The 12998-nt window shown below is 31.3% G+C and overlaps 1 protein-coding gene across 1 annotated transcript; it reads right to left on the bottom strand.

Annotated features, from left to right (window-relative positions):
* Positions 1-2445: 2445 nt before the first annotated feature.
* LOC101211411 (polygalacturonase) lies at positions 2446-5570 on the bottom strand. The gene is made up of 4 exons (XM_004140323.1): positions 5133-5570; positions 4746-5035; positions 3421-3649; positions 2446-2667 (listed from the first exon to the last, which is right to left on the bottom strand). The coding sequence occupies exons 1-4, from the start codon at positions 5568-5570 to the stop codon at positions 2446-2448; spliced, it is 1179 nt and encodes a 392-aa protein (XP_004140371.1).
* Positions 5571-12998: the final 7428 nt, after the last annotated feature.

The raw sequence follows: 12998 nt of genomic DNA on the forward strand, positions 1-12998 counted from the left end.
TTTCATAAAAATCCAACACGCTTTGTCGTTATCTATGCAACTTCAGCCATATAGCTTAGCACCTTCCTAATATATGTAACTCATAACTTAACTAAACGGGCAAAGTTAATACATATAACTTAACTAAACGAACAAAGTTAATATCTCATACGTGGTATAATTAGTTTTCTGTTGCACCACATGAAAAAAGAAGTTAACAAAGGCAATACTGTCAAAATGGATGCAAATTTGTTGAAAATTACTTCAAACATACACACATATTGATAAAAAACTGTGCTTTCATCGAGGGAAATGAAGAAAAGGCTAATAAATATGTGTACGAGTCACTGACTTGCATCTATCCTTTCCACTTTTCCGTTTGATGCTTATTCAAGAAGAGTAAGGGTTTCACCGCAAATAGTGATTTATCTTGACATATCTTAAATGTAGTAATTGTTGAAACGGTAATGAGAAGAAGCAAGATGAAGGTGAAAAGATCTCGATTGTAACTTGGCAAAATTTGACGATGTAAGAAAGATTATACCAGAGACAACTAGTGTGATAAGAACATATCTAAATCGTTTTCTAATGAACAATGTAAAAAGAAAAACAAATCCCAACCAGTACTGTAACTTTATTAAAACTTTGAACAAAAATTTTTGTACATACATACTGGTTAAATTAAGAAACTTGATCAATCCAACCGGTATTGCAACTTTATTAAAATAATTCATATGGGCTTTTTATCAAACAATTTATGAGCAACACAAAAGAAGATTCATTTACTTACTTCAGCTAGGAAACTAGAAAAATTATGGAATAAATACAAAGATTTGTAAATACATGAGAAACCGCCACAGACAATGAAGGTAGGAGATACCTTGCAGTCTTAGAAGATAGTTGGCGGTTTGGGGATGGGAGATGGTAAACGTCAATGCAAAACCAGGAGACGGGGGTGCAAATGGAAGATGGTCGGAATGGGTTTTCTTACATCGATAGGGAGACACGTTTTTCATAAAATTCTTGACGTTTTTCATAAAACGTCAAGAATTTAATAGATATTACTTGACATTTTTATAACGTAAGCAAAAATATAAATCACTTGATGTTTAAATTTAGTATTAAAACAAGTAAAAGTACGTGTCATTTGACATTTAAAAAATGTCAAGAGCTGAAAGTTGACCTACCTCCACTTTTTCATAAAAATTCTTACTCATGAAATCAATAATTTTTTGACATTTTTTTCAAAAACCGTCAAGTATTTTAAACCACAAACGTCAAGAAAGTCCATTTTTCTAGTAGTCGTCTTCTGTGATAGACTTGATGGTTCATAAGCCACATGTGGGTAGTTCTTATATGGATTTGATGGAAACTTTCATAGGACCATAACCCTTTTTTGGGTGGTCATAGTATGGACTTGATGGATAATTGCATAATCTTCCTAGCTCAATTTTGAGTGGTTTGTCTTTTACAAACTTGATGAAGTTATATTGATATGGATTAGATGTGAAGTCTTCATAGCTCAGTTTTAAGTGGTCTATTGTGATAGACTTGATAGCAATAAACATGATTGTAAAGGTGTGGGCGCCTTCTATGAAAAAGTTTAAGGATATTTTTCAAGAGCTTTCACGTTGATTCGAGGTTCTATGTACATGACTTTAAATAGCATCGTTTTGAGTTATCTATTGTAATAGACTTTATGGCGGAATCAATGGAAATTTATAAAGTAAACGTGTTGTGGGAGTCTCAACCATAGTTATTGAAAGTTAAAAAGGTCACTTACTTTCTTTAGTTAGATTATTGCCTCACCTCACTATGCATCAATTCAAATCGAAAGATATTGATATTTGAGTTTATACGGCCTCTTTCTTTACTTAGAGAAAATACTTAGCTTTATTACTATTTTAATTACTAGAATGCAATGATAGTCATTCCCAATAATCGCCCACGAATGACTACCATTGCATTCATGTGGAATTGTTAGATAATGATTATCATTGTACTTATTTATGATTAATGTTTGAGTTGAAAATTAATAATAATTATTATTTAATACATTTTATAATTCTAAAATCATTGTTCTTTTCAAATATATATTTGATGTTAAAAGATTTTGGGTGGGTGGAGTTTTTTCTTCCAACAAAAAAAAAATCCTAATTTACTTTCTCTAACCAATTTTTCTTTTGATTCTACTCCTTACTCCAGCGAGTGCACGTTTAAGTTGGAAAGTTGTGTTAACATTGGAGAGCAACCGACATATGTGATTTTGCGTCGATGTCACATCGAATTTTGCTTTCAAAACAGTGGTTTGATACAGTACAACTAGAATCGACATTTGTTTCCAACACATTATTAAAAAAGATAAGAGTTATTCATATACTTTTATAGGATGAAGGAATATTTAAACATAGAGCTAAAATATGGCAATGCCAAAACTCTTAAAACCAGAAAATAATATAGTTTTGCCTAAGCCAAGCAACTCCGAGGTTGAAGAGGACCAGAGGCAGTTCCACGAGCATTTTTACATGAAGCTTTTGGAATTTGATTGTTGTAAGTGAGTTGTATGTCTTCCAACGTTATTCCAGTGCATGGATTTGTTGGGCTACAATCAAAATTGATTGCTACTTCACTGGCTGATGTTCCGTTAACGTCTTGATAGGTCACATCGCTAACTTTAACTCCGGAAGCCTAGTCACACACACAAAAATCACAATGTTATGAAAATTGAATCAACAAGGATATACATATCCGCCTGAAACGATTTTAAATTATGTAATTTGAAATTTGAGGAATAATTTAAAACTAAACACTTTGCATGCAATTTAGGATAAATATTTGAAATTGATTTATTTCAAATTTTGTATTTGGACCATAACTAAATAATAAAAGAAAGTTAACTAATATTTTAATTGTGATGGGTTAATTGAAAAATTAGAATATGGTAAAAGGTTGAGCAAAACATTCTATTTGATAACCATTTAAATTTTTGTTTTTGTTTTTTAGTTCTTCAAATTTTGTTTCTTAAAAGCAAAATCCTCATATATGTTTGGTAACTTGGAAGCAAGAAAATGCAACATATAAACTAACCCTAAAGTGAAACAATGATATATACAAATCAAATGCAACATTCAAAGTGTCATGTTTTCCTATGCAAGGAGAAATTATACTACAAGGTGAGGACATGCCAATTATATCTTCAACAAAAATCTTTGAAATGTAATTAAAAATTAAAGTTTATGATGGCTAAATTAAAATAGACAATTATCCATCCTTTACAGAGATACATGAAGGGTTATGTCGAATGCATATATTTGCTCACTAAATTTTCGTCTAAAGTAAATTAGTTATTTCAAGCTTTAAAGGAAAAACAGATGATGGTTACTTGTGTTTTGATACCCTAAATGAGTTACACAATGATAGATACAACTATAAATAACGTACCTGACCAGGGCAGCCTTGGTTATTTGGACAATAATTTTGATCGATTAAGATAGGATTGTTGACATTATAGAAACGAATGTGTTGAAAAAGAATTTTATTAGCGAACGCATTGCTTGGTCTTCCCCAAGACTTAATCCTAACTCCATTTTGAGTCCCCGTGAAAGTTGCAGTTGTTACCGTCACGTTTTCCACTCCAGCCTCTTCTACTTGCCTCCCCAAGCTCCCAATGCTACAATTACACAACACATACTTTGCTCTCGTTCATCATTTGACATATGTTATCCAATGATATAAATTCATTTAATTTATGGACCTATATTTTTCTTAAATGCTAATAGATGAGGACAAGTAATGAATCGAGGATGGTATGAAAATTTTTCTCTAAGCTTATGACAAAATATGTCGTGTGTAACTACTTTTAACTTCTTTTCAACTATTCTTGAAAGGGTTAATATCACTTTTCAATCGTGTGTCTAGGATATTTTTAAAACGATTTTGAAATTGCTAGGAATGAAAATCAATTAAACTTAGTGATAAATAAGAATTTGACATGCAGAGATTTTTATTTATTAAAAACTGACTGTTTTATCTTATTTTACCACCATATGGAAATTTGATGCACACCATTTGGTTATTTTACCACCATATGGAAATTTGATGCACACCATTTTGTTTGTTGAGATATGTAAATAATAATTATTGTCCTTTAATTTCGAAATTACTTCTATTCATAGCTATTAATTTTTCCTTTTAGTATGACAGACCACTTTTTTCTTTTTCTTTTAATACTTCTTTTAAAATATGTTTTTGAAATAACGACCTGAATTTGACTTAAAAATGATTTTTCCAACTTTGCTTTCAATTATAATGCTTTTTTTTTTTAATGAAGTAGAAAACTTAAAAATATATAAAATTGTTTTAAATAAAAAAATTACTAAAAATTTTAAATATATATATATATATAGTAATATTGGAGAGTGATAAGGGTTGTTTTGTTAGTATTTACAAACATCTATCTTGATAGTAGTCTACCATTATGTATCAACATTTATTAATGATATTTTGTATAATTAAAAAGCAACCTTAAAATATTGGATGGAAGAAGCATATTTTTTTATTTAAAAACAAGGCCAAAATCATTTTGGTTGGTCTCATTGTTTTGTTATTTCTATACACATCAAATTCAAATTTTGTTTCATAGATATTGATGTTAAGTATTTGATGGCATGGTTGGAACAATTTTAAAGATGATAAAAATATCGTAACACTTTCATCAACCTTACTAAACATATAAATTATTGTCATCTACCCCTAGTTTAATTTACCTGATTCCATGTCCGGGTCCACATTTAATATTTTCCATCCACAAGTTGGTAGTTCCTGGACCAATTGAAATGCAGTCGTCACCGGTGCCAATGCTTGTGCTCGATATGTTCACGTTCAATGATTGCTGGACATGGATGCCATCAGTGTTTGGACTATCGCCCGCAGACGAGACATTCACTCCTTGGATTTGCACATTTTCACAACCATACACCACAATATTGAACATTTGGCTATTAATCGAAGATAGTCCATTCACATTTACATTTTGTGCATGGGAGATTTCAAGATTCTACGTACACACATTCAAAACAAATGAAGAACAATAATAATCAGTACAAATCAAAATTCAACCTTGCATTTTTTTGTTTCAAAATTTATTTGCATACCGTGGCTCCATCAGGGCAACTCTTTCCTGAATGCTTACAATTCCATAACCCAATTCCTTGACCATCGATAACACCACCATAAATGGAAAGCCCATTTATTTGTCTAAATGCTATCCAAGCTTGAGATTGAGCTAAAACTTGAATATTTGAAGAAGCAATAAGAGTGCCATTGATGACAATAGTAATAGCATTGTTCTTACAAGGTCCACTAAAGTTCCCACTCTGAATGTAGAATGCACCGTTAGGCACGTAAATGGTGGCCGGTTCTGATGAGCCACAGGCGTTGGCCCATGCCTCTTGAAATGCATGTGAGGCGTCCGTCTTGCCATCAGCTATGGCTCCGAGACTAACGATGTTGAATGTCGATCCAGCAGCCAAACCATGGTTAAGAAATAGAAACAGAAGGGAAAGAAGGGGTAAGTTTCCAACAAGAGGCATTTGAAAATTGAATTGTAAAAGTGTTTGGATATGTTTGAGAGAAGTAAGGGAAGTAAGTGATGGGAAAATGGAAGAGTTTGGAGTGATACTTATATGCTAATGCTCGCTCATTTAGCTTTCCATAAAAACGCAGTTTCGACCAAATAACATATAAGTTCATTAAGATTCAATTTAGATATAGAATAGTTTTTATAATAAATTGGGAAATAAAAATATATATATAACCACATTCACAAAATACTTACCCAACCAATATAAAGGATCGTTAAAAACTTCAAATTAAACGATTGTTAATTTGATCATAACAAACAATCGTGTTGATCATGAAAAACGATCGTGTTGATTATGATAAGCGATTCAAATGTAAATGATCGTGTTAACTATAGTAAGCTATTGTTTAGATCATACCAACACGTTCGTGTAGTTCGTTTTATCGCTCTCCCTACTTTTATTTTCAACATTATTGAACACATGCAACCCATGTAGTTTAAAATAACGCCAACAAGTGTGAATCCAAAGATAGTTTAAGAAGCGGTATGTCCATTATTATCTTATTAAAAAGTTACTCACATTGACATATATTCTATTCATTGATTAGGCTTTTGTTTTAACTCAAGAACCAAACCCTTCTAACTTTGCCTACAAATTTTCTAATAAATAAAAGTATATTTTTTGTTAGATTATAATTTATTTTTTTATTTAGAAAGTTTTAATTCCAACACAAATTGTTTTTGTCCTTTGTAACTTTTTTACTTAGATCATGTACATCGAGTGAGAAAACAAAATCAATGATGATTGAGACATACTATATATATATATATCCATTATCCATATATTGCAATCCAACCTTTAAGTCCTAATTTGTAATAATTTTGTTTTTTTTTTTAATTAAACTTTCTTTTTCTTTTTCATTTTCATATTTATATCTTTCTTAAATAGAAGAGCTAAATTCTTACCAAATTTGAAAAACAAAACACAGTAACTTATTCAAAACTAAGCTTTCAAATTTTAACTTGATTTTTTCAAACACTATTTTATATGGTTAATTTTAGAAAACAGGGGGTCTTATATTTTCAACACCATACTAAACAAAAGTTAAATCATTTATTAAAAAATTGTTGTGATACCTGAATTTTCTTTATAATAATTTCCTGACTATAGGCATGAGTTCATCATTATTTTAATTAAATTTATTCGTAAAAGTTTTCTGTGCAATGCAATAACAAAAGCCAAATGGATATTTTTCTTTTACAATAACTCAATACTAATTAATTTAATAATAATAATAAAAAAGGATAAAGGATAAGAAAAATATAAATGGTAATTTGAGAACCATATGTGACAAAAGATACATCTGTGTGCGAATATGTATGGAAAGTGGAAACTATCAAAATGAGGAAGAAATTAGAAAGATGTTTGGTATGTGTTAAATTTGGAAGAAAATGATTTGGCAAAACGCATAGATGTGTTGAAGGATAATTGTCCATTTCTTTATTTACGAGAAAGATATGTTGTTTTAGGTCAACCAAAGAACTTAGCTTGCACATGCAGTTACGTATTTCATTGCCTTCGTCATTATGTTTCCTGTCTTCCTTATTTTCTAATTTTCAAATTACTTCTCCTCCTCTTACTATATTAACCATTTCCTACTACTTTTAATTATTTTATTCTTTGGATACACATGCAACTCGATTCTCCGTGTAACAACGAATAATAACTTGTGTCAATTTTAGAGAATTTTTCATAAATGTAACGAATCGATAAAATATTTACGATCCATGTAACAAAATGTAAAAGTCCACGAAGTCGGTATAATATTTTCATAATTTCCATATTTGCTCTTGAATATTGTGGATACGATTCGTCACTTCTCTTTCTTCCTTATTTTTTTCTGATTTATTCATATTCTCTTTTAGATTTCTTTAGCTTCTCTTCCAGATTTTCTTTATTTTAAAGTATCATTCTTTGGTTTAAATCTCAAAAATGTTCAAGAGATCGTTTGAAAAGAATATTGAACTTCATTTTCCCCATATTCAAGAATATCAAGATCCTTTAAAATATCATTGTTGCATGATCTAAACAATTGTTTACCATTGTCAACACGAACATTTTAGAGTTGAAACTATTTTTTATAGTTTAAAACGAACTACATGATCGTGTGGATATGATATAAACGATCGTTTACCATAGTAACATGATCGTTTAGATTTAAAGCTCTTTTTTCATAGTTTAAAAAAGAACTACACAATTAGGGTGGATATGATCTAAACAACGATCGTTTAGCATGGTCAATACAATTTTTAGATTTGAAGCTCTTTTTTCATCATTAAAAAGAACTAAACGATTGTATTGATACTACCAACACGACTATGTATCATTATATCTACATGATCATGTATCATGATGATCATTACATGCATGTGTGTGGTCGTTAATCATGTGCTGATGGACATTTTTGATATTTTTCATTATAGGCTAGTGGGGCTTTTTTCATTTTTAGAATTGTTCTATACGATGTAAATATTTTACCAGTTTACTTGCCTATTAGAACCGCTAATTTGAGTTGACCAGCCGACGTGCATGATGATGTGTTATTGATGTTATGTTGATGTCGGCCCTCATTCCCAGCATCCGACACCCTTTTTTCTTTTTATTTTTTCTTAGTGTCGAAAATTGACGGTTTCTTAGCTTTTGTTCATTCATTTTTTGTGATTTTGGTGTCAAAATTCATTTAAGAACGTTCCTAATATAGACACAAACTTATAAAGTTATAATGTAGGAGGGATAAAATATTATAGTCAAATTCTTAATTTATTACTATTAGTTTTTTTGGTTTATTAGAATTAGGATTAATTTCCTTTATTAATTAAATTTCGGATTAGTTTGCCTTTTGAATTACAAATAGGGTATTTGCAGTCTTATATTCATAACTTTTAAACATTAATAAAGTTCTCATATTTTGTATACATCAAATTTGGTATTAGAGCAGCCATTTGGGCCAACATTAACGGTCATTGGTGGAAAATGAAGAAACTGTTTGTGACTTTGATCATATGAGGGAGTTTGTGAGTTGTGCATGTTGTTGAACAACACACATTTAACAAAGGGAGCCTTTAAGATTTCAAAAATAAAAAAAAAAAACCCAAAGAATTTTCAAGAATAAAATTTTAATTTGGGACAAATTATTTTAGAGCTAACCAAGAAAGACAAAGAAATATACTATAAAATTTAAGAATCGGTCCTACAATAATTACGATGAAGAAGCTTATTAAAAAAACACTCAATTTTTACATTCATTGCGAAGTTTTTCAAGAAATGAAGAAGGATGTCAAGAAAATCCAACGTTGTTGAGAGAGATAACTCAAAACGTGGAGCAATTTTCATAACATTTGCAAGAACTTAAAAAATATGTAATTCAAAAAATTCATTGTAAAGATGTGAGTGATGAACAAATATTGGAAACTTACACAAGAATTAAAAAGTAACTTTGAAGTGTTGAAACAAAGTCACCAAAGAAAGACGAAATCAATGCGAGATTGCACATCTTGAACTAGATGAAGAAGAAAAGTGAACAAAGATGAAATTGTCTGTGGGAATGAAGACTACGAAACTATTTTCAAATTGGAGCTTGTGTAACCCAAACTGAAAGAAAAATTGGCGAGGAGAATTAACGAAATTATGTTGTCTGCAATTAATTTGAACCAATATCGTGACATAAACCCAAAAATAGAAAATAGATATGTTGAAATCAAAGTCGCTGAAGAGGTTAGAAGAAAATACCCATGGGTAAATTGATTTAAAGATACTTGTAAACTTACTTACAGTCGACTACAAAACAATGAGGGAGATGAATTGTGTGGAATAGAAAAAAAATTGGGTATTTCGTCGGCAAGGCAGAGGTAACCAAACCAAAAAAATTGGACCAAGAAGATGAAAGACACATCATTTATGAAAAAGAAAGAAAAAAATCGTGTGGTTGATGAAGAAGGTCCCCAAAAGCATGTTAGCAACCCATTTGTAGTTGTACATGAAGGAGAAGAAGACGGCACAACTTTTTGGCAACCCATTTGATCTTGCAACCAATTTTTTTTTGGCAAAATGCGCGCATAACACGTGCATGATATTTTATAAAATACCAAAATGTTAACGTTTGTAAATTGTAATTGTTTCAATATCTGCAGTCTTTTCATGAGTCTCTTCGATGCAATTAATTTGTGTTGTGCACTTATGAGTCTGTAAGTAATTTCGATGTGTTAATAGCGTGTCCAACTGCTATAACTGATGGTGAAATGAGTCATCACAGTAGTTTACGCATTGAGGAAGTTCAATGTCCAAGCAAAGAGAAATAAGTAGAAACTAATGTGTGCTTAATGTTTAGGCACGAGACGAGGTGTTGTGAAATGTTCTTGTAAAATGAATTTATGTAGGATTTTGTATTCCCCAAAGGTTTTCCTAAAATTGTCGCTCATTAAGCATTTGGGCTTATGGTTTAAAATTTTTCCTTCACTAAGGGAAGCCTTGAGGCCATGTCGTGAAGGTCAAGGTGAGCTGCTAGATGTCACAATTGTAGCATTTCAACCTCGAGAAGGACGCTTGTGCAACACTTATTCTAACTCGATGAATAAGTCAACCTATCAAAATCCGAAAGCTGTGGATTAGTCGACGTATGTCGTAACCTTCCTTGGCGTTCTTGAAAAATTTGTTTATAAAATGTGGGAATGAAATAAATACATTGAAATAGACGTTACAATAAACATTAAAAATTGTCGGTTGCAAGGAAAAAAGGTCGCTTGCAAAGCGTACAACTAATGTTTGGGCGGGGATGTCTCCCCTACAGTACATTTTAAACATTTTCAGCTCTGGTGGGCTTGCATATGAAAATACCAAAACGTCACACCCAAACTTTATGACTTAAAAAAAAGGCAACTACTTAAACTAGATATGCAACATAAAGATAAGATAAACTATGGGTATTCGGAGCATATAACCATAACTAAACACAACTTAGAAAAATATGACCGTGACACTAGGTAATGAGGGCTTAAAGTAGACATTAAGATATGTGATAGGTTTTGAAGGCCTGCAGTTTTAGATTTAGTATTTGTTAAATTATAAGCTTGTATTTGTATTAAGTTTAATTTAAGAATTGAAAAAGGTTGTTAATGTTGAAATTTATGTTCTAAAACTCGTAATTTGTAGTTTAAAATTATATTCCATTCGATAAAGTGGTAATTAAGGACTTATCAGTGAAAATAGAATATTATAATTTTGAATCCAATAAACTAAAGTTTTGAGACTATTAGTGTAGACTTGAACTCTATAAAGAGACATAATCATTAATAAAGTTTGAGTATATAATCCAAACGATCTATAGTGTATGAATAAGGTTGGATGCCTTATTCTAGGGACACTATGAATGCAACTCGCCTTGTTACTAGTACAAACGATGTGATCCTGAATTGTTCATGTAGAGATATGGAAGTGAGGACATTCTATATAAAGAGTTTGCATAAAACTGAAACTATAACATAGTCACTTTTAAGTTATAACATCGTTGACTGTATGAAACTAACTATTTAAATTATTGATGACTTAGGTAACTTAATCTTAATTCTAAGCTAACTATGAACTTTTGTTCAAACAAAATTATCCTTAGATTTTCATAGGTGTGAGAAGCTCAACAACGCCGGCCCAATAAGCCTCCTATTTTAGGGGTAAGATCGAGTGGATGGCTAGCGACATAGGGTGCACAATGAAATTCACTTTTACCCGCTTTAGAGATAGTAGATAGGTCGTTGTTCCCTTAAAGGTTGAATCCAAGTCTTGAATAAGAGGCCTACCCTCTCATTGATCCGAGAGGGATTCAATTTATAACTTGATCCTTAAACCATTTGTTCAATAGTGGATCAATGAGACTTAAGGAGCAAGATGTAGTCTCGGGTATAACGATATTTTAATTAGTCCAACCAAGGTTACGAACAACATATTCGATTTATAGCTCGCATATGATCAAGGAATCATGCGACCAAACCTAACTCACACATATTTAGTACTAGCCATGATAGAAACCTTCATCAAATTTAACCATGGTATAATACTAAATACACAACCGAGAAAAACTCACACGTGATCCATATCCTCAAGGAAACATGCAGTCAAACTAAGCTCACACATACTTAGCACCTACCATAGTAACAACCTCCATCCAATCCAACCATGATAGCGTAGTAAATACACGATCGAGAATAACTCATACGTGATCCATATCCACAAGAAAACACACGATCAAATTGAGATCACACACACTTAGCACCTACCATGGTAACAATCTCTATATTTGTACCTATGTCCACATAGGGCCACCCATTATGGGTTGAGCTAGGCTCGAAGCCAAATCACAATCCTTTATCCATGTTCTCACCTAGGTTTAGGTTCTCAGATCTCTGGTCACGACCTCTTTCAGCCTTGAAATCCCTTGACAACCATAGGTGACGCTATGAAAACACATTCACGTAACTTATGGGTAAATCACCGACATTCATAACATCACATATTTTATGTTTAAAAGCCAAACATGGTCAGAAACACATTTTATAAAATCATTTTCAATCCTTAGCGATCAATACATGTTTTAAGAATAATCTTCTATTCAAAATACCCATGTTTAATAACAGATCAAGTATTCTTCAAACCAATTGCCATATAATTCGTGATTAGTAAATCCAAGTTCAATAATGCTTCTAAAATATAAGCGTTCATGGTTGAAACGTGAAAATCATATTTTAAAAAAATATTCTAACGCATAGTTTATTAAGTAATCATGCTCGAAGTTTTCACAATCATTGTATAATAACAAATATAAATTTATAATGAAAATACTTGAAAATAAACCACTCGCTATCAATGACTCAATCTCCTGGAATTATACGCTTCCCCATTTCAATTTGGCCTGAAACAAAGATTAACATCTCTCGATTGTCTTCACTTAGCAAGACGACACAACAATCTCGAAAAACACTTCATTATGAGCATTCAAGCTATTTTACATTTATAGAGTCCTTAAATTCTTGAATCTCCTTAGACTAGATTAAAAATCCACGTCCAATTCCTTAAACCTCAAATTTAAATTCTTATAAAATTGGATGTCTAACTTGAGTTAAACTGATTGAGTCTTTCATTTTAATATATTCTTGTAACCAATATCCACATCTTGAAGATTTAGATTAATTAACAATCTAAATATCAATCTAACTTAGGAACTTACCTAAACTTATCTAAAACAACCTTAATCGTGTTGACCAATGCTTCCAAGTTCTATAAATCTTCAATTTCTCATACAAAACAATATGGGTAAAATCAAGTTCACACTCAAACTAAATGGGTATTTAACAACAATGTGTTTTCTAAATTTGAATCTAGTACCTAAAA

The sequence above is a fragment of the Cucumis sativus genome, chromosome 5, assembly GCF_000004075.3.
Source record: "Cucumis sativus cultivar 9930 chromosome 5, Cucumber_9930_V3, whole genome shotgun sequence".
Taxonomy (NCBI): Eukaryota; Viridiplantae; Streptophyta; class Magnoliopsida; order Cucurbitales; family Cucurbitaceae; genus Cucumis; species Cucumis sativus.